The sequence below is a fragment of the Schistocerca cancellata genome, chromosome 3 (assembly GCF_023864275.1).
Source record: "Schistocerca cancellata isolate TAMUIC-IGC-003103 chromosome 3, iqSchCanc2.1, whole genome shotgun sequence".
Lineage (NCBI taxonomy): Eukaryota > Metazoa > Arthropoda > Insecta > Orthoptera > Acrididae > Schistocerca > Schistocerca cancellata.
This window is the reverse complement of record NC_064628.1, coordinates 215,430,217-215,453,100: the sequence shown is the minus strand read 5'-3', so window position 1 is coordinate 215,453,100 and position 22,884 is coordinate 215,430,217. Positions and strand designations below refer to the sequence as shown.

The 22,884-nt window shown below is 39.6% G+C and overlaps 1 protein-coding gene across 2 annotated transcripts in view; it reads right to left on the bottom strand.

Moving 5' to 3' along the window:
* The window catches only part of LOC126174848 (HEAT repeat-containing protein 3), a 649,038-nt gene that overhangs the window by 92,781 nt on the left and 533,373 nt on the right, over positions 1-22,884 (bottom strand). For both annotated transcript variants that reach the window (XM_049921236.1, XM_049921235.1), the window contains 2 exons: positions 3,237-3,343; positions 2,617-2,754 (listed from right to left, as the gene is read on the bottom strand). In XM_049921236.1, coding sequence (XP_049777193.1) covers positions 2,617-2,754; positions 3,237-3,343 — 245 coding nt within the window. The remainder of the gene's footprint in view (positions 1-2,616; positions 2,755-3,236; positions 3,344-22,884) is intronic.

The window sequence follows — 22,884 nt, the reverse complement described above, 5'->3', positions numbered from 1 at the left end:
TATTCTTCACGTCTACATATTTATTTCTCAACAGTCACTCAGTTTGTTAATATCTTCATTACAGAATGTTTGACTTTGTTGGCGTATCTCTTCCTGCACCACTTCCTCACTGTTTAATTCCCAGATGGGGCTAAGTTGGGAATGTATGGAGGGTGATCAATGATAATGAATCCAAGGCTTCAGATTGTTGCAAATGTTGCAGTGCTCATATGTGGTCTGGTACTGTCATACTGAAGGAGAAGATGCTCCATGTATGGACAAACTCTTCGAATTCAAAACAGGATTACAGCACACCGTTTCTTACACACAGACATATTTATGTTACACACTACAATTTACAGCTTTCTAGCAGCAGAGGGCCGAGGGCCGCACAATGTTCCATCACTGCACCTAACAATGGCCACTGAAGTATGCCCAGAGTTAATGGTCGAAGAAGTCTGGCAGTACTGTCCAAGCAACAGCTTACGAAATATGGCATCATAATGGCTGTACTCAACCACTGCTGGCAGAGTTCCCTTAGTTCTCCAAGGAAAAAACAGCTCTCTCTACCCTAGGTTGTGACACACTCTTCGTTAGGCTCTTTACTGAGGCCTGTTTGGTTTTGGTGGTCCTGCCAGTAGATTTGCTGCCACCGGCACAGCCATCAGTGTCATAGAAGCATACAACCCCCCCCCCCCCCCCCCCCCCAGCACTGAAGGTGCCTACAACGAGGCATTGCCCCATCCCAGGAGGGTGCTGCCAACGAGTCTTAATTCTACTGCTACTAATGTCATGTTGTAAGGAGATGTAGCTCTTCGTGATGTATTACTAATATGTTTCGTTGCAAATTTATTTTCTATAACTGTTGTATTAATGACAGATTACAATGAAATGAAACTTAAATTCTTTTAATATTCTGATGAAATGAAGAACATGGGACATTTAAGTACTAAACCCAATACTTCATATGACAGGAGCAGCTTTATGATGAAATTTAAATTAGTGTGAACTTTTACTTTGTAATTACTTTATTAAAATGTCCACCATAAAAATACAGCTTGTCAATGAATGTTACTTATTTAGCTTTTTGCTACAGCATCAATGTCTGGTACCATTTTGTGCATGCTGCTAATATCAAGACTGTCAGTGAGACACATTTCATTCCCTTTATTGCAGAAAAAATGCCTCGCACAAGATGTAAGCCAAACATCAAGAAAATTGTAGTTGCAGACTCGTAGTCATAGAAATTTATGTTGAGGAAAATTCTTATGAAAGTCTACGAAAATAATTTTGTTACAAAGATGTTTCCACATTGTCAACACCAACTGAAAGGGAAGGTGGAAAGACATTAACCTTTTCATTTTACTTTCCAAAATCCTGGATGCCAATTATGCCAAAACCAGCAATGTGATTCATTTAAATATATCAAATCAATTGGGACAAAATAAGTTGTTACACAAAATCGTGGAAATGAATCTCAAATTCATTGACTAGATTAAAGAGTTAATTTTGTGACTGTTCAAAATTCCAATCTGTCCCATTGTCAAAGACAGCAGCTTGGAGACATGAGCAGTGTTCCCGTTTCCTAGCTGTCCATTCCACAGAGTGTGTTTTATCTTTAACTCCTGAATGCAGTCACACAAATTAGAAATCATGTTTTTACCATTCAATACTAAATTCAAAATGTTCATTTGGTGTATAATGTCACAGAGGAATGCCAAATCTGCTACCCACTGTTCATTTTTCGATTCTACAACAGGCTTACCTCTTATGTGCATATCACTTCAGAGTTCAAAAAGTATCTCCATAACTTTACTTTGATTCAGTCCAAGTATTTCATTGCAATGTGGCACATAACACTTTCCAGGTTTTCCAAAAAGACTTTGAACTGGTGAAGTTTCAGAACTTGATTGTGGGTGAAATTTGTTATACAAATCAACTCACTCATCAGTTCCCGCATGTTCACATCTTGGCACATAAATTCTCTTGATGGAGAATGCAATGTAGTGCAAAAATTTCATGTGGAATGGGTTGCAATTTTAGCATATCTCTGAAAGTGCCATGAAGGCCGATATTTTGCCCAACTGTAGCAGCAGAGCCGTCTGTAGCCACTGAAGCAAGATTCTACCATTGCAGACCCACATTGATCAACACACATTTGCGCGCGTGAGCGCGTGTACACACACACACACACACACACACACACACACACACACACACACACACACACACACACACCTGTCCCTATTGTCGTGTCTCATCAGAACCAAGTCCAGTTTTTCTCTGATGATGAAACTATAATTATTCTGCGGACGTAAAATGTCAGCTGTGTAGTATCAGAAACGTCTATGCACAAGTGCCAGAGAAAATGCAATAAATTTAATTGTCTGAAACTTAATCAGACATTTCTCGTACAACGCAGAATAAAAGAAATAGCTAATTAAGTTTCAGATAAGGAAATGGTTCCTACAAAAAAAATTATTGCGCGTGTGTAACTGCTAGGATTCATTTAAGACACATCACAAACACTAATGGAGCCCGAGTGAACTGATGATTTACTGACACGTAATTCAACATCACACTCATAGGTTAAATTCACTAGTACAATATATCTTCCACTTAAGTTATGTGACTTACCACAGATAAGCACTCTAAACAAGAGAAATTCTGTCTCTTTTCCTTCTAGTTCCAGCAAGCTGTGCCAAGTTGTTTCCATATTTTGTAGAACCTTTATTGCAATTGGATTATTTTCTGTTATTGTGTGCAAACATTGTGCTGAAAATAAAGAAAGATATATGCACTGAGTGATACTTGACAGAGAGGTGGTTGACAATTATTCTTACAACTAACATACATCCAAATCTAGTGGTTACTAGAGATGCAATGAATATTCCAGACTTTTAAGTTAATGATATATTTAATTTGTTTGTGCAAGTCAGATTTTCATACTAAATAAAGAGCTAATAAAGCCAAATTACTTTTCGTTAGAAGCATATGAGAAAATTTTTACAAGAGACACTTGTTTGGCTGATGAAGGTCATCTCCGACGAAGCTGGGAAATGCTGAAAGCACATCATAGAGCTTTAACGTTCAGGAAAATCTTCTCTGTTTCATTATCTTACTTCTGATTTAAGAAATAATTTTTTATTGATATTCACCAAGAGCACTGTGATCATATTTGTTACCTCTCATGTGACAGGAAATAATACAGCCATACTTTAATACTCTATATTATTCTGTACATAAGGAATACTTACCAACAGCAACAGCAGTTTCAATTCCATATTTTTGAACATCTAAACATCTGGCAAGTATTTTAATATTGTCTTCATTGAGGTACATTAAAGCAGTTGTGTTATTTTCACTGTAACAGAAAGAAAGCAGCACAATTGAACAGAAATGATGCTGTATCTTTCAATAAACTGCATAGCAAATTATTTTAATTAAAACACTGAAATATCTGTAACCAGCCAGTTAAGTTCTAACTCTATGAAGCGTTTTAAATGACTACAGATCCATTATATGGTGTATGCAATTTATGTCAAAGTACCAAAAATGATTCTGTGGACTGTGTGTGGCAGATCCTGCACAAACTGCTTTGAACAGATAATATACAGGGCTTCAACTTCATATTGGACATGAATGAGCACAGTGATAGAAGTAACGGTATGTTAAACATTACTGTGACATCCAACAAGGCTACATTTCACATTTCAAGAATAGATACCAAACAAACCTAATATTTGGTTCAAACCATCCACATGATGTTAGGAAACACGAGAGGGAGAATTTGCATGTAACGTCAGATATGGACAAATGTATAATCTGAACATCGGGCCATTTTTATCTGCATACATTAATGGCATGCAAGTAGATGTGATGAGCCTACAACTTGTTTTGTATCTTTAACACATGCAGGTCCCATCTCTAGTTTCAGTAGGGCAATGCTTGCTCCAACAATTGCTGAAAGGGTCGGATGAAATAAGCTCCTAGAAAAGGACATCATACCTTTGGGAGTTTTCCCTTTTGATTTCTTCACAAATCTATATCAAGCACTGATTTTATTCTGCTAAAAGGTGTGTTTTTCTAGACCACAGGGCCTATATTTCAGAATGGATGTGTACGAAAACTGAATATAGGTTGGACATTTCTCACACAACGAAGGGGAAGTGCTATGATTGTTGCTGGAAACAAACCTTTGGGATTGTAGGAGTCAGATGTGAGATATACATGTCCATATTTTTATTAGTTTGAATTCTAGAGTATAATGAAATTACAAAATTATGAGCCAGATACCCTATGTGACAGAAGCTAACTGAAGCATGTTAATACCAGACTAGTAGTCTTATTACAAATAATTCTTTAAAATAATTTCATATTAGTCCTGTACGTCAACTCCTTAACTAAAAGAGAGAACCACTTTACCAGTGGTGGCTCGTAGGTATACATTCTGGGTGTCCACAAATTTTTAAATTCAGATAAATATCAGAGTGCAAAATTAATAGCATCTGCTGTATAACAGTGATGCCCTGTAAATATATTTATACGACTTCAGCTGCTGTCAATAACTAATAATAATAATAACAATAACGTCTGAGAAAGTAAAGAAATAATAATAATATGCGTAACTAGTCTGAAAAAAAGGAGGAATTGTTTTTGCTGAATTTTGTTGTTTTTTAAACAATTAAGTACAGTTTATCGCAAGAACAAAATTATGGTTAAGCTTTCTCTACTCTCCATTTCTCATTTTTGTGTAAGTGAGAGTTTTTGTGCTTTTTCATTGTTTCAGACAAATGTACAAGATCCCTAATTCATGTATTAGTAAGCGAATTAACTTCTGGGCTGAAAATGGGGCATTCTTACGTTGGACCCTCACAACACCTTACGCTTATTATACACTTCATTGTTAAATGTTCGCTTGTAGTCACTTTCTCTTACAATGAATCTGGTCTATGGTGCTCTACTTTGTTCCTGTTAGTGCTTAACACAGGTTCAACACAGTTCATGTTGCCACTGCACAGGAAAGCCAATTCCTGTATAGTAAACAACCAACTCCGAACACAAACTGCTGTTTGCGGAAATTATTAAATTCAAGTAGTACTACCTATCAACAAGGTCACTTGACTAGAATATAAAAGAGGCACTGAGAGCCATTTGGACCAAAAGCACACTGTCTTCGACACCCCCCCCCCCCTCCCCTTATTTTTAAGTGAATATTAGAGAAACCTGTGAGATTTCTTTTTGTAAATGTTCAGATATATGTAGAATGTGGCCTTACAGCACAGATAAATTTGACCCACCATAAGATCGACAGATGTCAGAAGCATAAATAAACGCTACAGTCTCACAATTGACGATGATGTGCTTTATGGTTCTCAGCGCCTCAAATGGATTACTGTACAATAAAATTCAATACTTAATGTATAATATATAATTCAGAATCCCACAAAATAGGTTTTTCTGTCTGTAATAACTATAACTTATACTGATGACCAATATAATTTTACTATATAGTGAGTGAATTGGCATATCTGTTGAGTGTGCTACCACCTAGCGGGATTTATGCCAAGTGAACATGGATAAAAGTCTGCTGCTGTGTGCTACCACCTGGTGGCATTGATGTAAACTTTTAGTTGAGTGGTAATGGCAAGCAGCGCACACTGTGAACCGTGCACATTGTTTATCAAATCCGTATGTATTTGGTCCATATGACAATTATGTCACGCCAGTTGTACAAATGCAGCTCTTCAAAAAGTGCATAAATGAAGGTGTGATCCCGACCCTGATGCCTAGTTTCACAGAGACTAGAGGAGCAATATAGCACAGCATGGTAGATTTAGTGCTGTGTATTTCAGATTGCCCCATCTACATTATGTTTAACAGCATTGAAAGAAAAATAATCAATAAATCCACAAGGTGTTAAAAGTTAGGGTGTTCAGGTGCTCTTACACAACAGCCGCCACTGCACTTTACAGTATGTTTATCTCTGCCTTGGACCTGGTCTGTCAACCTCTGTAAGAATGTCTCGTGCAGTGTACCAGCACCTAAGTACACCACCACTTAAACAGAAAGCATCAGAAAAATTACCACTACAGCTGTATCTTGAGAAATGTCTGTACTGTTTTTAATCGCACGACTAGTTTCGGCGGCACACTACTGCCATCCTCAGGCCCCATCACTACCAATAGAGTATTTTATTTCCTTGGCGCATTTACTGTGCGATCCTTGTTACTACCCCACATCAATACATGCCCTAGTACGTCAATCCACTGCTCTGTCACAGTTTGTTCTTGAATGAACTTTGACAGGAGCCTGAACAACAAGGGACTGATGTATTAGGGCACGTATTAGAACTCTGAAATAGTGCACTGATAATGGCTAGTTACTAGCCGAAATCTAGACTTGGTGCTTTAATAAAGCCTGAGAGGACAGGACAACTAATTGCTGTTCTCCATCATTTAGAAAGTAATGTCACAGTCATTGAGTGCATTTGACGTTCCTAACGGAAGGTAATTTGATGAATTTTTTGTAGTGGTCTTACTGGTACAACTTGGTTAGATGCTTCTTTCCTTATTACTGAACAGTACGGTGCTGACTTGAATGAAAACTATCTCTTATAAAGTATTTTGGTACAGTGTGCTTGGGGGTGTTTCACAATTCACCACTATATCAAAATAATGGAAGTGTGTGTGCCAGTGTATTAGGAAGTTTCAAACAATTGCTCCTGCCCCCCAAAAAAATCTCCCTTGTTTTTGGTAACTCTGACTGACTATACACACACCCATATTATTAGTCTCCTTTGAGAGAAACAAAATGAATACAGGCATGCAGTACTGTTTTGAATGCTAACTAAAACGTCCAATGGTAACTTGTTCATGGACCAAAGTCAAGAATATTTGGTAACCATGTGGTTTCCTAAACATCTAATCTAGTGGTGTAAAATGCCTGGGCAAATGTCCAGGATAAATGCCTGGGCATTTATGCATTTTAAAGATTAATTGGTAAGTGGTGCTTATGAAAAAAACTTACGCTCATATTTGGAATTGAAAAATGTGTTTTGCAACACTGCTTCTTTAGGGGTTGGGTAACCAAGCTGAAACTAGGGGCAATAAATTGGACTGTAAACATAATTTTTACTACATCTTTAAGGAGGTCAATTCTTGAGGCTGTGGTGGGAAAAAAAAAACCACCCAAGGTTACAAGTAATTTTTGAAATAAAATATATTAAGTAGCTAGTATTTTTGCTTGTACAGTCCTACTCTAAAGATATTAAAAAATTGTTCTCAGTGTCTTGAGCTTCATAAGTTGATAAAGAATCATGAAGTTCCAACTCTGCCTCAGAGTTTCCTGAATCTGATTCCTCACTGACTACTGGGTTTCTTTCTATTTTGTCTTTGCTTGAGCAGTCCAGTATGGGTTTTTTCTTGGAATAGATAGGCTTATGCCGTGTTCCCGCTCCACTCAACTTCCAGTTATAAGAGAGGTAGGTCAGTTTCGCAGCTCTCATTTATGCAGTCTGTTTCTTTTTTCACTGTGGATACATCTGAAAGTCCTAAAGGAAGACATAGCAGCACGTTGAACTAGTACACCCAGAATTTTTACAGCAATTTCTGCCAATTCACAAGTTCCTCCTAGACCTCACCACCACAATAAAGGTTTTACACAATAATCTTTATCTTCCCGATTTTGAGGACCCACTCCTTACACACAAGTTGTGTAGACCAAGTCCCTTGTTTGTCCCTATAACCGGCCAACCTGAATAACATAGTCCAGTGTTCTTTGCTGTGTCACAAACAAAACTTTTTACTCAGCATCGCGACAGGCTTCAGGTTACCAACTTGTATTGCTGGACCAAGAAGGTTACCTGCAAGGTGGGCACTGATTCTTTGTTATTAAATCCTTTTTATGTTGGTGTTCTCATTTTATCTTCACAGCAGCGTAGTCATACAAAAGAAGATGAAGAAAAGAGCAAAACAGAAAACTATAGTATGTCTCAAATGTCGCTACCATCTGTCAATAAAGCATTCTCTCCATGCCCCCACTGGAAATAGTTTAACATTTAAGAATAAATTTAGCATCAATAAACACACAACGGCTGTTTAATAATGTCATGTAGAAGAAGGTGTAATTAGATGAATGACGAACACAAACTTCAATTAACGAAGGTTTATTCAGCACGCGCACATACAAGGGCGTGGAGCGATTCTGGCCTGAATATATACAGCTACAGAACATTCCAGTACAACGATTCCCGACATTTGTGGATACTTCTAGAATGTACCTGAACCGAATATAGAAATTAAAATTGTACAGTTCTGGTGAGTTTCAAACTCACAACCCTCCATGCAACAGTATAGTATCATAACCACTACACCACAGTGCTACTCAGCTTCTTCTGAGACATTTAACTCTGCGACAGAGAACAGCATCTCAGTGTTACGTCGTCCTAGTCCAGGAATGAGTCATTGGTCCTGCATACTCCGACTCCTGATGACTGATTTTCGCCCTGGTGGTGATCTTCTTAGACCTTCTTTTGCTGCTACGCTCTTTGTCACCTTGCCGCTTGTTGCCTGTCTCTGGAGCTTCGAATTTACCACGGGTTGCAGGATCCTTATAGGGTTTCATTCGAAGGACATGGACCGGATCTCTGATCTTGCGTTGCCTTGGCCGGGATCAAAATCTTCAACTTCATAAGTAACATCAGACAACTGTCTTACAACCTTATAAGGTCCAAAGCAGCGCATAAGGAGCTTCTCAGAGAGACCAACCATTTGAACAGGAGTGAAGAGCCAGACAAGGTCACCAGGCTGGTAGACAACAGGGCAGTGGCTCGCATTCTATTTTTGGCAATCGTTTTCTTGAGCCTGCAGCATGTGGAGAGGCTGGTAGGCAACAGGGTGGTGGCTTGCGTTATATGTTAGGCAATTGTTTCTTTTGAGCCTGCAGTGTGTGGAGTCTAGCTAACTGCCAAGATACCTCAGCTCTGGTTAACACCTGGCCTACGTAGTAGTCGTCCATGTCATCAGGATATAATGGAAACAAAGTGTCCATTATCATAGTCGCCTTACACCCATGCACAAGGAAAATGGCGTAAATCCTGTGGTGTCTTGTTTGGCGGTGTTGTAGGCAAATGTCACGAAAGGTAGCACCTCATCCTAGTTGCTCTGCTCATCATTGACGAACACTGACAGCATGTCGGCCAAGGTACTATTAAGGCGTTCAGTAAGCCCGTTAGTTTGCAGATGGTAGGCAGTTGTCATGTGATGATTAATGTTGCACAGACAGTTAATCTCTGTCATACGATTTGACTGAAAAACTTTCCCTCAATCAGTAATTAACGGCCGTGGGGTGCAGTGTTTTAATACAATGTCTTCTACAACGAATTTGGCTACCTTGAATGCTTCGGCTATTTTCACGGCTTTTGTATTAGCATTGCAAGTCGGATAATCAGTGCAAACAATAATACATCTGTTGCCACTAGCAGTCGTTGGAAATCATCTGAGGTCAACCCCAACATGTTGGAAAGGTGTTTCGACTGGTGGAATTGGTATGAGTCGGCCAGGTGGTTTCTGAGCAACTGCCTTTCTCCTCTGGCACTCTCAACAGCATGACACACGGTGATGGTTGTTGTTGTTGTTGTGGTCTTCAGTCCTGAGACTGGTTTGATGCAGCTCTCCATGCTACTCTATCCTGTGCAAGCTGCTTCATCTCCCAGTACCTACTGCAACCTACATCCTTCTGAATCTGCTTAGTGTATTCATCTCTTGGTCTCCCCCTATGATTTTTACCCTCCACGCTGCCCTCCAATTATAAATTGGTGATCCCTTGATGCCTCAGAACATGTCCTACCAACCGATCCCTTCTTCTGGTCAAGTTGGGCCACAAACTTCTCTTCTCCCCAATTCTATTCAATACTTCCTCATTAGTTATGTGATCTACCCATCTAATCTTCAGCATTCTTCTGTAGCACCACATTTCAAAAGCTTCTATTCTCTTCTTGTCCAAACTATTTACCATCCATGTTTCACTTCCATACATGGCTACACTCCATACAAATACTTTCAGAAATGACTTCCTGACACTTAAATCTATACTCAATGTTAACAAATTTCTCTTCTTCAGAAACGCTTTTCTTGCCATTGCCAGTCTACATTTTATATCCTCTCTACTTCGACCATCATCAGTTACTTTGCTCCCCAAATAGCAAAACTCCTTTACTACTTTAAGTGTCTCATTTTCTAATCTAATACCCTCAGCATCACCCGACTTAATTCGACTACATTCCATTATCCGCGTTTTGCTTTTGTTGATGTTCATCTTATATCCTCCCTTCAAGACACCATCCATTCCGTTCAACTGCTCTTCCAAGTCCTTTGCTGTCTCTGACAGAATTACAATGTCATCGGCGAACCTCAAAGTTTTTATTTCTTCTCCATGGATTTTAATACCTACTCCAAATTTTTCTTTTGTTTCCTTTACTGCTTGCTCAATATACAGATTGAATAACATCGGGGAGAGGCTACAACCCTGTCTTACTCCCTTCCCAACCACTGCTTCCCTTTCATGTTCCTCGACTCTTATAACTGCCATCTGGTTTCTGTACAAATTGTAAATAGCCTTCCGCTCCCTGTATTTTACCCCTGCCACCTTTAGAATTTGAAAGAGAGTATTCCAGTCAACATTGTCAAAAGCTTTCTCTAAGTCTACAAATGCTAGAAACGTAGGTTTGCCTTTCCTTAATCTTTCTTCTAAGATAACTCGTAAGGTCAGTATTGCCTCACGTGTTCCAGTATTTCTACGGAATCCAAACTGATCTTCCCCGAGGTCGGCTTCTACTAGTTTTTCCATTCGTCTGTAAAGAATTCGTGTTAGTACTTTGCAGCTGTGGCTTATTAAACTGATTGTTCGGTAATTTTCACATCTGTCAACACCTGCTTTCTTTGGGATTGGAATTATTATATTCTTCTTGAAGTCTGAGGGTATTTCCCCTGTTTCATACATCTTGCTCACCAGATGGTAGAGTTTTGTCAGGACTGGCTCTCCCAAGGCCATCAGTAGTTCCAATGGAATGTTGTCTACTCCGGGGGCCTTGTTTCGACTCAGGTCTTTCAGTGCTCTGTCAAACTCTTCACGCAGTATCGTATCTCCCATTTCATCTTCATCTACATCCTCTACCATTTCCATTTCCATAATATTGTCCTCAAGTGCATCGCCCTTCTATAGACCCTCTATATACTCCTTCCACCTGTCTGCTTTCCCTTCTTTGCTTAGAACTGGGTTTCCATCTGAGCTCTTGATGTTCATACAAGTGGTTCCCTTATCTCCAAAGGTCTCTAATTTTCCTGTAGGCAGTATCTATCTTACCCCTAGTGAGATAAGCCTCTACATCCTTACATTTGTCCTCTAGCCATCCCTGCTTAGCCATTTTGCACTTCCTGTCGATCTCATTTTTGAGACGTTTGTATTCTTTTTGCCTGCTTCATTTACTGCATTTTTATATTTTCTCCTTTCATCAATTAAATTCAATATTTCTTCTGTTACCCAAGGATTTCTACTAGCCCTCGTCTTTTTACCTACTTGATCCTCTGCTGCCTTCACTACTTCATCCCTCAAAGCTACCCATTCTTCTTCTACTGTATTTCTTTCCCCCATTCCTGCCAATTGTTCCCTTATGTTCTCCCTGAAACTCTGTACAACCTCTGGTTCTTTCAGTTTATCCAGGTCCCATCTCCTTAAATTCCCACCTTTGATGGACACTCCTAAATAAACCTGACCAGAAAAATCTCTTGCGGATTCTATTATGTATGTCTTAATAAATCCTAAATGTCCGGCCTCAGGTGTGTCATGGAATTTCTGTAGAACATCTAAGCGCATGTGTTTAGGAATCATCTGGTAACCACCTCTTTCCATACGGATCAAAGTTTTTCTTGCAAAGTAATCCATTAACTACCTTAAATTGTCCTTTCACATCCTCTGACCGATTTAAGGCAAGAAATATCTTTAATTTGAGATATCTTGGCATACTCCTGCTCAGCAGAGATATCCTGGAGTGCAGCGAGACGGACACTATCTTCATCGAAGTCTTGATGGTCTTGCACAGGGTTTCTTGACAGAGAGTCAGCATCTTGGTGTTTTCTTCCACTTTTGTACACTATGGAAATGTCATACTCTTTAAGGCGTAGTGTCATACTCTTTAAGACGTAGTGTCATACTCTTTAAGACGTAGTGTCATACTCTTTAAGACGTAGTGCCCATCTGGCGAGTTGTCCTGTTGGATCCTTAAGACCTGTCAACCAACAAAGTGAATGATGGTCTGTAACAATTGTGAATGGCCTTCCATAGAGATACAGTCGAAATTTGCACATGGCCCAGATCACAGCAAGACATTCTCTTTCTGTAGTTGAGTAGTTTCTCTCGGCTTTTGTAAGTGTCCTAGAAGCATAAGCTATAAACTTCTTTTTTCCATTCGAAATTTGCACCAGAACAGCTCTGATCCAATACCTGCTGCCATCTGTGTGTAGTTCTATAGGTGCTCTTTCATCATACAGACCAAGAACAGGGTCAGTCGCCAGAGCTTTTCGCAGCACATCGAAAGAATCTTGTTGAGCACCACCCCAGGTAAATTTAGCATCAGCTTTAAAACAACGCCTGGAGTGGCCTGGCTTTGATAAAAATGTCTTTGCTAAAACAATGGTAATAAGAATATAATATGATGAAGCTTCTCACATCTCTAATACTTTTAGGAATAGGAAATCCTGTTATGGATCTCCCCTTTTCTGGGTCTGGCCGCACACCTTCGTTTGACGCCAGGTGTCTACGTATTTTGATTTCTTTTGCTAGAAAAGAGACACTTTCTTGGATTAAGTTTCAGTCCGCCTTGTTGGAGATACTTAAAAATGGCCCTCAGTCTTTTTATATCTTCATCAAATGTCTCTGAGAACACTATAATGTGATCTAAATAACAAAGACACATCGTCCATTTCAGGTACCTTAGAAGATTATCCATCATCCGTTCCAAAATTACACAAACCAAACGGCATTACCTTAAACTCATACAGGCCCTCAGGGGTGATGAATGCAGTTTTTTCACGATCAGCCTCACTACTTTGATTTGCCAGTATCCCGAGTACATGACCACGGTTGAGAAAAACTTAGCCCCTTTCAGACAATCTAGTGTATCATCAATTCGTGGAAGAGGAAAAATGTCCTTTTTAGTTGTCTTATTAAGCTTCCTGTAATCAACACAAAAGTGCCAACTGCCATTCTTCTTCCTGACGAGGACTACTGGTGATGACCATCGGCTCAATGATGTCATTATTCATCATTTTCTCTACCTCGTTGCGAATTATTCGACATTCCAATGCTGACACATGGTATCCTCTCGGGCTTACTGATTGATGGTCTCCAGTGCTAATCCAGTGCTTCATTTTTTGTCTAATTTGCTCTTCACCTGTGGATTGAAGCATTCAGAGAACTCTTGAAGAATGGCAAGTAGCTTCTTCTATTGTTCCTTAGTGAAATCTGGTGATAGTTGAGCTAGAAGATCTTGTCTCTTAGTGGTAGAGCTAATTATGCCCACAGACTCAGCATGGGAGGTTTCTATGACACTCGGCTGTTCTGCAATTAACGGCTCAGCGTTTGCTAAGCACATGCATCTTGGAAGGATCTGTGGTTCTCAGCGACACTTCACTATCCACAATTCACTGAATCCGTTCTTAAACGAGACAACAAAGGCTGGGATGACCAAGTTATTCTCCAGTGGTATGCTTCTCTCACATTCCACTACAAGATCCATTGGTTGATGCACAGCATGACACGTGACAGTTACCTTTCTAGTGCTGACTGCAGGAATGACCACTTCATCAAGCACACAGTCTCCACACACACTGATGAGCATCTTCCTGTCCACAGTATCTCATCTTGTCTAGCATAATCTTCGAGTGATCACAATCTGTAATTGCTGGAGAAGCTATAAAAAAGTCCCAATCCAAGAATGATGTCACGATTACACTCTTGTAAGACAACGAATTCTAAGGGCTGTGTATGACCACTTATACCCACATGAACGGTACATCTACCTGTAAGTTTTACATATTTCCCACTAGCCACCCTTCAGCAGAGATGTTTTGTTGTCGATGAATACAGTTTTCTGCAACTGGCAACGGTACTTCTCTGAAATGACTGAATATGATGCTCCAGAGTCAACAAGAGCTTGGGCTGGTTGACCAGCCATGAGGATATTGATGTAGTTTCCTATCATTTTTGTAGTGATTGACGGCGGAGGATTTTTCTCTTCGGCAGCCTCACCTCCAAGGAAGGTCGCACCCTATAGTTTTCCAGGTTGCAGCGGCTAGGTGATCGACTGGAGCTTCTAAACAGTGATGGAGACCTTGATCAGCGTGTTGGGGAGCGTCCTCTCCAGCAGCTAGCTTGCAACAATGGTGACCTACGTTGTCCTGCACCCACATCTTCTGGTTCATCTCCATCTTCCCGGAGTTGGCGTCTGCTAAGATCAGTCTGCTGTCTTCTGGCGCAGGCATCATCAAATATGCGCTGCCTTTCTCGACAACAGCGCATCACATGTCCCGCTCATCCACAGTGGAAACATACTGGTTGGTTATCCTGGGTCCTACAGACGTCAGTCTTCCTTGGTGCCCAAGCAGGTTTCTCATGTGGCATTGTAGGAATGAAACTCCGCCTGCGTCTTGACTTTTTCATGGTTTTAGAGGGAAATGAAGGACAAGAGATTGGGTTCAATGTCTGTTCCACTTCCTCCATTATGACCTCGAAGCATTTCAGTTTTTTGCTTGCAGTGCAATCCAAATGCCTTCTGAACTTCCTCTCTCACTATATGATGAAAAACACTTATGAAATCAGTTGCTTCCTGCATCACAGACATCGATACGACATTTGGAAGCCGTTCAAACTTCTTGCATGTAATTCGTTTTTGATGCATTGTCTCGATATACTGGCACCATTTTATGAAGTCATCTGCTGTCAAAACCTCCTTCAGGAGAAGGGCTTGATACATGTCCTCAGCAACATCCTTCATGAGATGTGCAACCTAATCTTCCTCCTCCATTCTAGGATCCACTATTTTACACAGCTCCAAGATGTCTTGAATGTAGGGTGCTGTAGTTTATCCTGGATGCTGTGCCCTGCACTTTTAATTTATCTTCAGCCTTGCACTTTTGTTGTTGGGTGTTGGTGAAATACTTGCACAGTTCCGCCTGGAATACTTCCCAGCTTGTGAATTTCTCATATACCTTCAGCCACTTGTTTGCATCTTGGCCATCCATCGTCGCCAGAGAACCCGGAAGAATGTCTCATGTGGTGGCACACATTTGCTGTCATCATAACATCCTCCTCCTCCTCTTCTTCTTCTTCTTCTTCTTCTTCTCCTCTCCAATAGTTTGCAATCTGTTAAATATGGCTCTAACTCGGGTTTCTTGCCACGTAAACAGCGGCTCTGTCATGGCCTGACGGGAGCCACTGTGCGATGATAATGTGCACAATCACAAGTTCCAATACCCTGCGTCTCCGCCAGAATAATGTCATATAGAAGAAGGTGTAATTACAGGGTGTCCAGAAAAGGGCTCCCTGATTTCAAAATTAAATATCTTGAAAACAAAGATCGATAGAGGAATGCAGTAAACATTATGTTTATTGTGAAAGCTGTAAGAAGTTTATACAGCAGTTTGAAATAATAGTTACAAAAGCTGCTAACAGATGGCGCTGTACGCAGTACAGCTCATATCAGCATACATAAGTGAAACAATCGTACGAAAACAATCTTTGCAAACAATCACATCACAATGTTTTCAAAATGTTCACCATTGGCACTACAGAGGTGGCGCAAACGAAGAATGAAATTCGCCATCACATTTCGTAGTGTCTCAACCGAAATGGATTCACATGCCACAGAGCGCTGATTCAAGCTCGTCCAGCATGGCAGGATGCTTCGGGTACAACATGTCTTTCCCTGGCCCCAAAAAAAAAAAAAAAGTCACAGGGAGTCAAAACTGGCGAATATGGAGGCCAATCCATGCCTGCACCAGTAAATCTGGGATATTCCAAAGCAATGATTCAATTCCCGAAGTACAGTATTCCTCAAGAAAGCGAAACACTTGTTCGGTCCGATGTGGTCGGGCTCCATCTTGCATAAATCATTCAGTACCTGGTCGATCCTCTAACGCTTGCGGTGTCGCGACAAATTTTTCCAAAATTTCAACGTAACGTGCACCAGTGACCGTTTCTCGAATGAAAAAAGGGCCAATAATGCCTCTGCTGCATACTGCAGCCCACACAGTAACTTTAGGAGAATACAGGGGTTTCACTTCACACTAATATGGCTTTTCGGAACCCCAAAATCACCAGTTCTGCTTATTCACATATCCATTCAGGTGGAAGTGTGCTTCATCTGTAAACCAGATGCAGCCAACATAAAATCCTTCACTATCAATCATCGTGAGCATCTGATTAGCAAAGGCAACCCTTTGTTGCACAGCTCGTACGAGTATGGCCTGGTGCGTTTGAATTTTTAATGGAAACATGTGTAGGCTCTTTCTCAGTATTTTCTGCGTGCTGGAACGCTTCAAACCAGTCTCAGATGCAATTCTACGGACGGATGAGATTGGATTTCGCTGAATAATTCCAGAAACTGTGGCGATATTTTCAGGCGTAACTGCGGTTTGCTTGCGGCCAACATGCCCCACTAGATCATCAGTTACGCTGCCTGTTCGTTGAAATTTTGCGAAGAGCGTACGAATTGTTTTCGCATCAGGTCCTTTTGGAACATTAAATCGTGCTTGAAAACTTCGCTTTGTTGCCGTGAACTCTCTTCTAACCTGTGGTACTCTAGCACCAGGAAAACGCGTTGTTCAATGGAGTACATGGTTTTAATCTCTCCCTTTGGTATGCTTACCTCCTTTCACGTTTCAATAGTGGAACTGATCACTCTGGGCTTCGTATGGCTATTTATACTAGGCATTACGTATGGCGATTACAGCACCATCTGTTAGCAGCTTTTGTCACTATTATTTCAAACTGCTGTATAAACTGCTTACAGCTTTCACAATAAACATAAGGTTTACTGCATTCCTCTATTGATCTTTGTTTTCGAGATATTTAATTTTGAAATCAGGGAGCCCTTTTCTGGACATCCTGTAGATGAATGACAAACACTAACTTCACTTAATGAAGGTTTATTCAGCACTTGCACATAAAAGAGCGCGGAGCGAACTGCCTCCAGCCAGAACACATACAGTATATATACGGCTACATAACATTCCCATGCAACAATTCTTGACATTTGTGGATACTTCTAGAATGCACTTGAACCGAATATAGAAATTAAAATTTTGCAGGTCAGGTGAGTTTTGAACTCGCGACCCTCCATGCAACAGTTTAGTATCGTAACCACTACACCACGGTGCTGCTCAGCTTCTTCTGCAACAATACATTCAGTAATAATTTTGGTATCATAGTCATTCTTCAATAATATTCAGAGATTTGACATGGATTATAAATCGTGTTATATTACAAAGCGATGACAATATTTTTTTTTTTTTATAGCGGCTTATCACCTCACAGCTGTTCAGTGTGTGTGTGTGTGTAAAAAAGATACTTCCCTCTTCTTTTCTTTTGTTCTTAGTAATAAAAGCAATTATGATATACAGAAGTTTAAGCACAAACATTTAATATCAGGATTATCGTCCTGTCACTTATTTTAATTGGTAAATTATACCTTCCAGCAATAATAACTATTTGAAGCGCTTTTTTCATAAATGCCCATATTTTGGACATTTAAAGTTACTTTGAACAAATTCCCAAGCAATTTATAAATGACCTGCCCACTGGGCATTTGCCCGTTCCACGTCACAAGTCTAACTGGATTCAGATTCATTGATGACATCTTTATTAACAGAATTCAATGTCTAAGAACCTTCTCCCCTACTTATTTTACATCTTCCTTCTTTGTTCCATTGTTGAACCCTGTCTCACTAACTGCTTCATAAGAAGCTCTATTCCCAAGAAATCCAGCAATCAACATCAGTATGTGCACTTTGATAGCTGTCCTCTAATTCACGTCTGAAAGTCCCTACCATTCTTGGGAGCTGCATTTGGAACGATAAGCAGTCATTCCAACATTTACACTGAAGTTGTGGAGGTCTATGCAGAATGAATTATCCTTCCTATCTTCCCACCTTCTCTCAGAAATCTCCAGAGCCTCACTGTCACATAAACCCAACATTCCTAGTGCACCTGCTGACCAGACACGAAGCAAGCACTTCCTGTCTCACTCAATGCACTTCTGGACTGGAATCACAACTACACTCTCTTGTCATGTAATTAAATAAAGGATAGCTAGCGCATTATCGTTCTCACTCATACAAAAATCATATTCCACTGCCCATACATCACTGTCTGTCCCCAAAGCACTACTGCCGACAAATCCACAATGAATTGTCTCACCACATTTCTGGCTGATTCCTTCTCAAACATTCTCACAGGCATTGCAACACGTCCAGATGGTACCACTGATTAACGGTTTGTCCCAGTGACATGAATTCATGAAGATTTAATCGTTCAAAGCCAAAGAAAACTATCAGCATGGCTTTGACATTTGACCTGACCTGATGAGCTTTTTGAGGTCTTGGAGGACCTTTCCCGACCCATTGTGAAGATGGAACTTTCTTCTAATCGCAAGTTACAATTCTCTTACAGAAAATCTCATTCTCATTTGCACGATCCAAAAGCTCTTCACAGCTTTCAGGGCAAAGGTCTTTCTGGTCTTGACTCAAAAGCTGTGGGACAAACTTAGTGGCAACACGATACATTCCAAAATGCTGTCAGGATTTCATGACATGATCCAATCAAAATATTACATTCTTCTGCAATCTCTCTGACAGTCAGTCTTTGATAGATATGCACAATTTCACTGACGCTCCTGACATGAGTGTTGTGGATTAGACATTGGAGGGTGCCCTGAACAAGGGTCATCTTTAACTTCCATCCAGGTACTTTTAACAGTGTGAGCCGTTTGTAACAATGAGTATGGTTTAAGCACCCTTCACCATATGCTTCCTGCATCATTTGGTGAATGTCTCTAAAGGTTTTCTTGAGTTTTATGGAAAATTTAAGGCGGGCACATTGATTCTCTATTTCTATCTTGAAATTAGCAAACCATGCAACACAACCATCTAGTTAATACAGTACTGAACAACAACTAATGGACATACAATGAAACTTCACACATATTAAACAAGTGTATGCAGGGATGCCAAATGCAATTCGCTCCAAATAATGAATTTTCCCAAATTTTTTGGACAGGCCTTGTATGAGACTGCCTCAAAAATCAGCTTGTCATCTCCTAATTGCAGCTCAATCACATGAATTTCCTATCCCATCAGAGGTAGAGCCATGAGTGAAATAAGGGTCTTGGTGAAGAATTACTGGGATCCGACCCTCAGTGGTGGGATACCAGCTTGCAACAGGAGACTATCTATGGAACTTTTACAGAAGGCAACACTTGCCAACCACACATCACTATGGTGGAGAGGGCCTCACAAGTTCAGTACTGATGGTGCTGCTGATCTGTAAGCAACACATCCATAGTCCATGCAGACTAAGAACTAAGCTTTGTACAATTGCAGAAGAACTATGCAGTCTGCCCCCAGACGGTCCTGCTGAGAAATTATAGGGTATTAAGTTTTCTCTTCACGCAATTTGCCTTTAGCTGGCATGTGTAACCATGTTGGTTACACATATATGCTGGTGTTTTTAATGTGGATTTATTGAAAACCTCTGTCAGTGAACAATTATTGCCGTCAGGAAACTATCATTCAATTTAGTTCCCAGTGTGAACTTTGCTACTAGGATATGTAAATGCTCTGAGATTGCTATTGGTAATATCTTTGTAGACAAATTTAGGGAAAAAAGTCATATCACAAAACCAATAGTAATGGGCTATTGGATCATGACATGCAACATCTTGTGTTAAATGTTGAAACATGTCAGGATAAAAAAATCTATTAAATATGAGTACAGGTGGGTAATAAGTAAGTCAAATAACACAGAAGTCAAAAAATAAACTGTGGATTACACAAGGAATAAATGTGTCATGTGGGACAAAAAGGAGACTATCTAGGAACAGCTCTGATGTTAGAATTGTAATGCAGAACAAAGAATATAGCAAAATATTGAAGCAAGTAATCCAGAAATTGAAGCAGCTTTATGAGAAAAAGATGATTACATCAGGCAACAGAATAAAAACTGTATGGGACATAGTGAAGACAGAGACAGGTGGGGCCAAAAAGGAAGAGGAACCGATAGCTCTAAAAATAAATGAGACTTTGGTAACAAGTACATGTAGTGTTGCAAACTTCTTAAACATGTACTTCATTTCTGTTACTGACAGCCTGGGGTTATCAGGTTCGGTGAACGTGCAATGGAGTATCTGAGACCAGTCTTTAAAAACAACTTCAGTAAAATGGAAATGACACTCACATCTCCCAAAGACGTAGCATCCGTCATAAAATCCTTAAAATTTAAGTATTCCAGTGGGTATGATAACATATCAATGAAGTTAATCAAAGAGTGCCAAAATGGTTCAAATGGCTCTGAGCACTATGGGACTTAACATCTGAGGTCATCAGTCCCCTAGACTTAGAACTACTTAAACCTAACAAACCTAAGGACATCACACACATCCATGCCCGAGGCAGGATTCGAACCTGCGACCGTAGCAGCAGTGCGGTTCCCGACTGAAGCACCTAGAACCACTCGACCACAACGGCCAGCTCAAAGAATGCCCATGCGAGTTGAGTTCTACCGTAAGTTGTTCATGTAATCTATCTCTTATCAGCGGAACATTTCCAGACTGGCTAAAAGATTCTGTAGCTAAGCCTCTTTACAAGAAGGGGGATACGGAAGCACCATCAAACTATCTAATAATTTCACTTTTGCAGGCTTTCTCAAACATATTTGGTAAGTTGTGTTCAAGCATCTCCTTAAGCACCTGACTGCAAATAATAGATTAGATTAGATTAGATTAATACTAGTTCCATGGATCATGAATACGATATTTCGTAATGATGTGGAACGAGTCAAATTTTCCAATACATGACATAATTAAGTTAATTTAACAACATACTTAAGTTAATATAACAACTTTTTCATTTTTTTGTGGTTTTTTATTTTTTTTTATTTATTTATTTTATTTTTTTAAATTTATATCTAAAAATTCCTCTATGGAGTAGGAGTTGTCATTCAGAAATTCTTTTAATTTCTTCTTAAATACTTGTTGGTTATCTGTCAGACTTTTGATACTATTTGGTAAGTGACCAAAGACTTTAGTGCCAGTATAATTCACCCCTTTCTGTGCCAAAGTTAAATTTAATCTTGAATAGTGAAGATCATCCTTTCTCCTAGTATTGTAGTCATGCACACTGCTATTACTTTTGAATTGGGTTTGGTTGTTAATAACAAATTTCATAAGAGAGAAGCTACTGTGAATATCCCTAGATCCTTAAATAAATGTCTGCATGATGATCTTGGGTGGACTCCAGCTATTATTCTGATTACACGCTTTTGTGCAATAAATACTTTATTCCTCAGTGATGAATTACCCCAAAATATGATGCCATATGAAAGCAACTAGTGAAAATAGGCGTAGTAAGCTAATTTACTAAGATGTTTATCACCAAAATTTGCAATGACCCTTATTGCATAAGTAGCTGAACTCAAACGTTTCAGCAGATCATCAATGTGTTTCTTCCAGTTTAATCTCTCATCAATGGACACACCTAAAAATTTGGAATATTCTACCTTAGCTATATGCTTCTGATTAAGATCTATATTTATTAATGGCGTCATACCATTCACTGTACGGAACTGTATGTACTGTGAAATATATTGTCCGAGTCACAGTTTGGATTTATTTAGGGTTCTCCTATAGGGAAAGCTATTTACACTTACACTGATAATGTACTTAACTCATTAGATATTTATGAGTTTGTTCCCATTGCTGCTGGTTTTCAATTTCGGTTTTTTACTGTCTTAAGTCACGGGCTGGGCGCTAATGACCATAGAAGTTTTGTGCCCTAAAACCACAACAAAAAAAAAACTCATTAGATAATAAATCAGAGACTACTGGCATTTTCTGTGACCTGTCAAAAGCCTTTGACTGTGTGAACCACAACATTCTCTTAAGTAAATTAGAATATTACAGTGTCCCCAGCAATGTTGTTAAATGGTTTGAGTCTTTTCTATCTAACATGAAGCAAAGGGTGTCACTGCAAAATACCTGTGCAGTAAGCAGTCAGTCTTCATCTGACTGAGAATTACATTTTATGTTCCTCAAGATTCCATCTTGGGTCCATTGCTTTTTCTTGTGTACATTAATAACCTCTCATCTGTTACATTGCCAGATACGAATTTTGTTTTGTTTGCAGATGATACAAACATTGCAATAAGTAGCGAGTCAAGTACAGATTTAGAAATAGCTGCTAACCAAATTTTCACTGACACTAATAAGTGGTTTAAAGCTAATTCACAATCATTAAACTTTGAGAGGAGACACTATATGCAGTTCAGAAACTGTAAGAGATTTCCTTCCAGCATGTGTATAACATATGAAGACATGCAGATTGAAGAGGTTGAGAGTGTTAAATTTCTGGGATTACAACTCGATAATAAATTCAGTTGGGAAGCGCATACCACACAAGTGCTTAAGCATTTGCTGTGAGAATGATGTCAGATGCAGGAGATATAAATATAAAAAAAACTTGCATACTTTGCTTACTTTCATTCTATTAGGTCAAATGGGATCATATTCTGGGGCAACTCATCAAACCGAGCAAAAGTTTTTAGGGTGCAAAAGCGTCTGATATGAATCATTTGTGG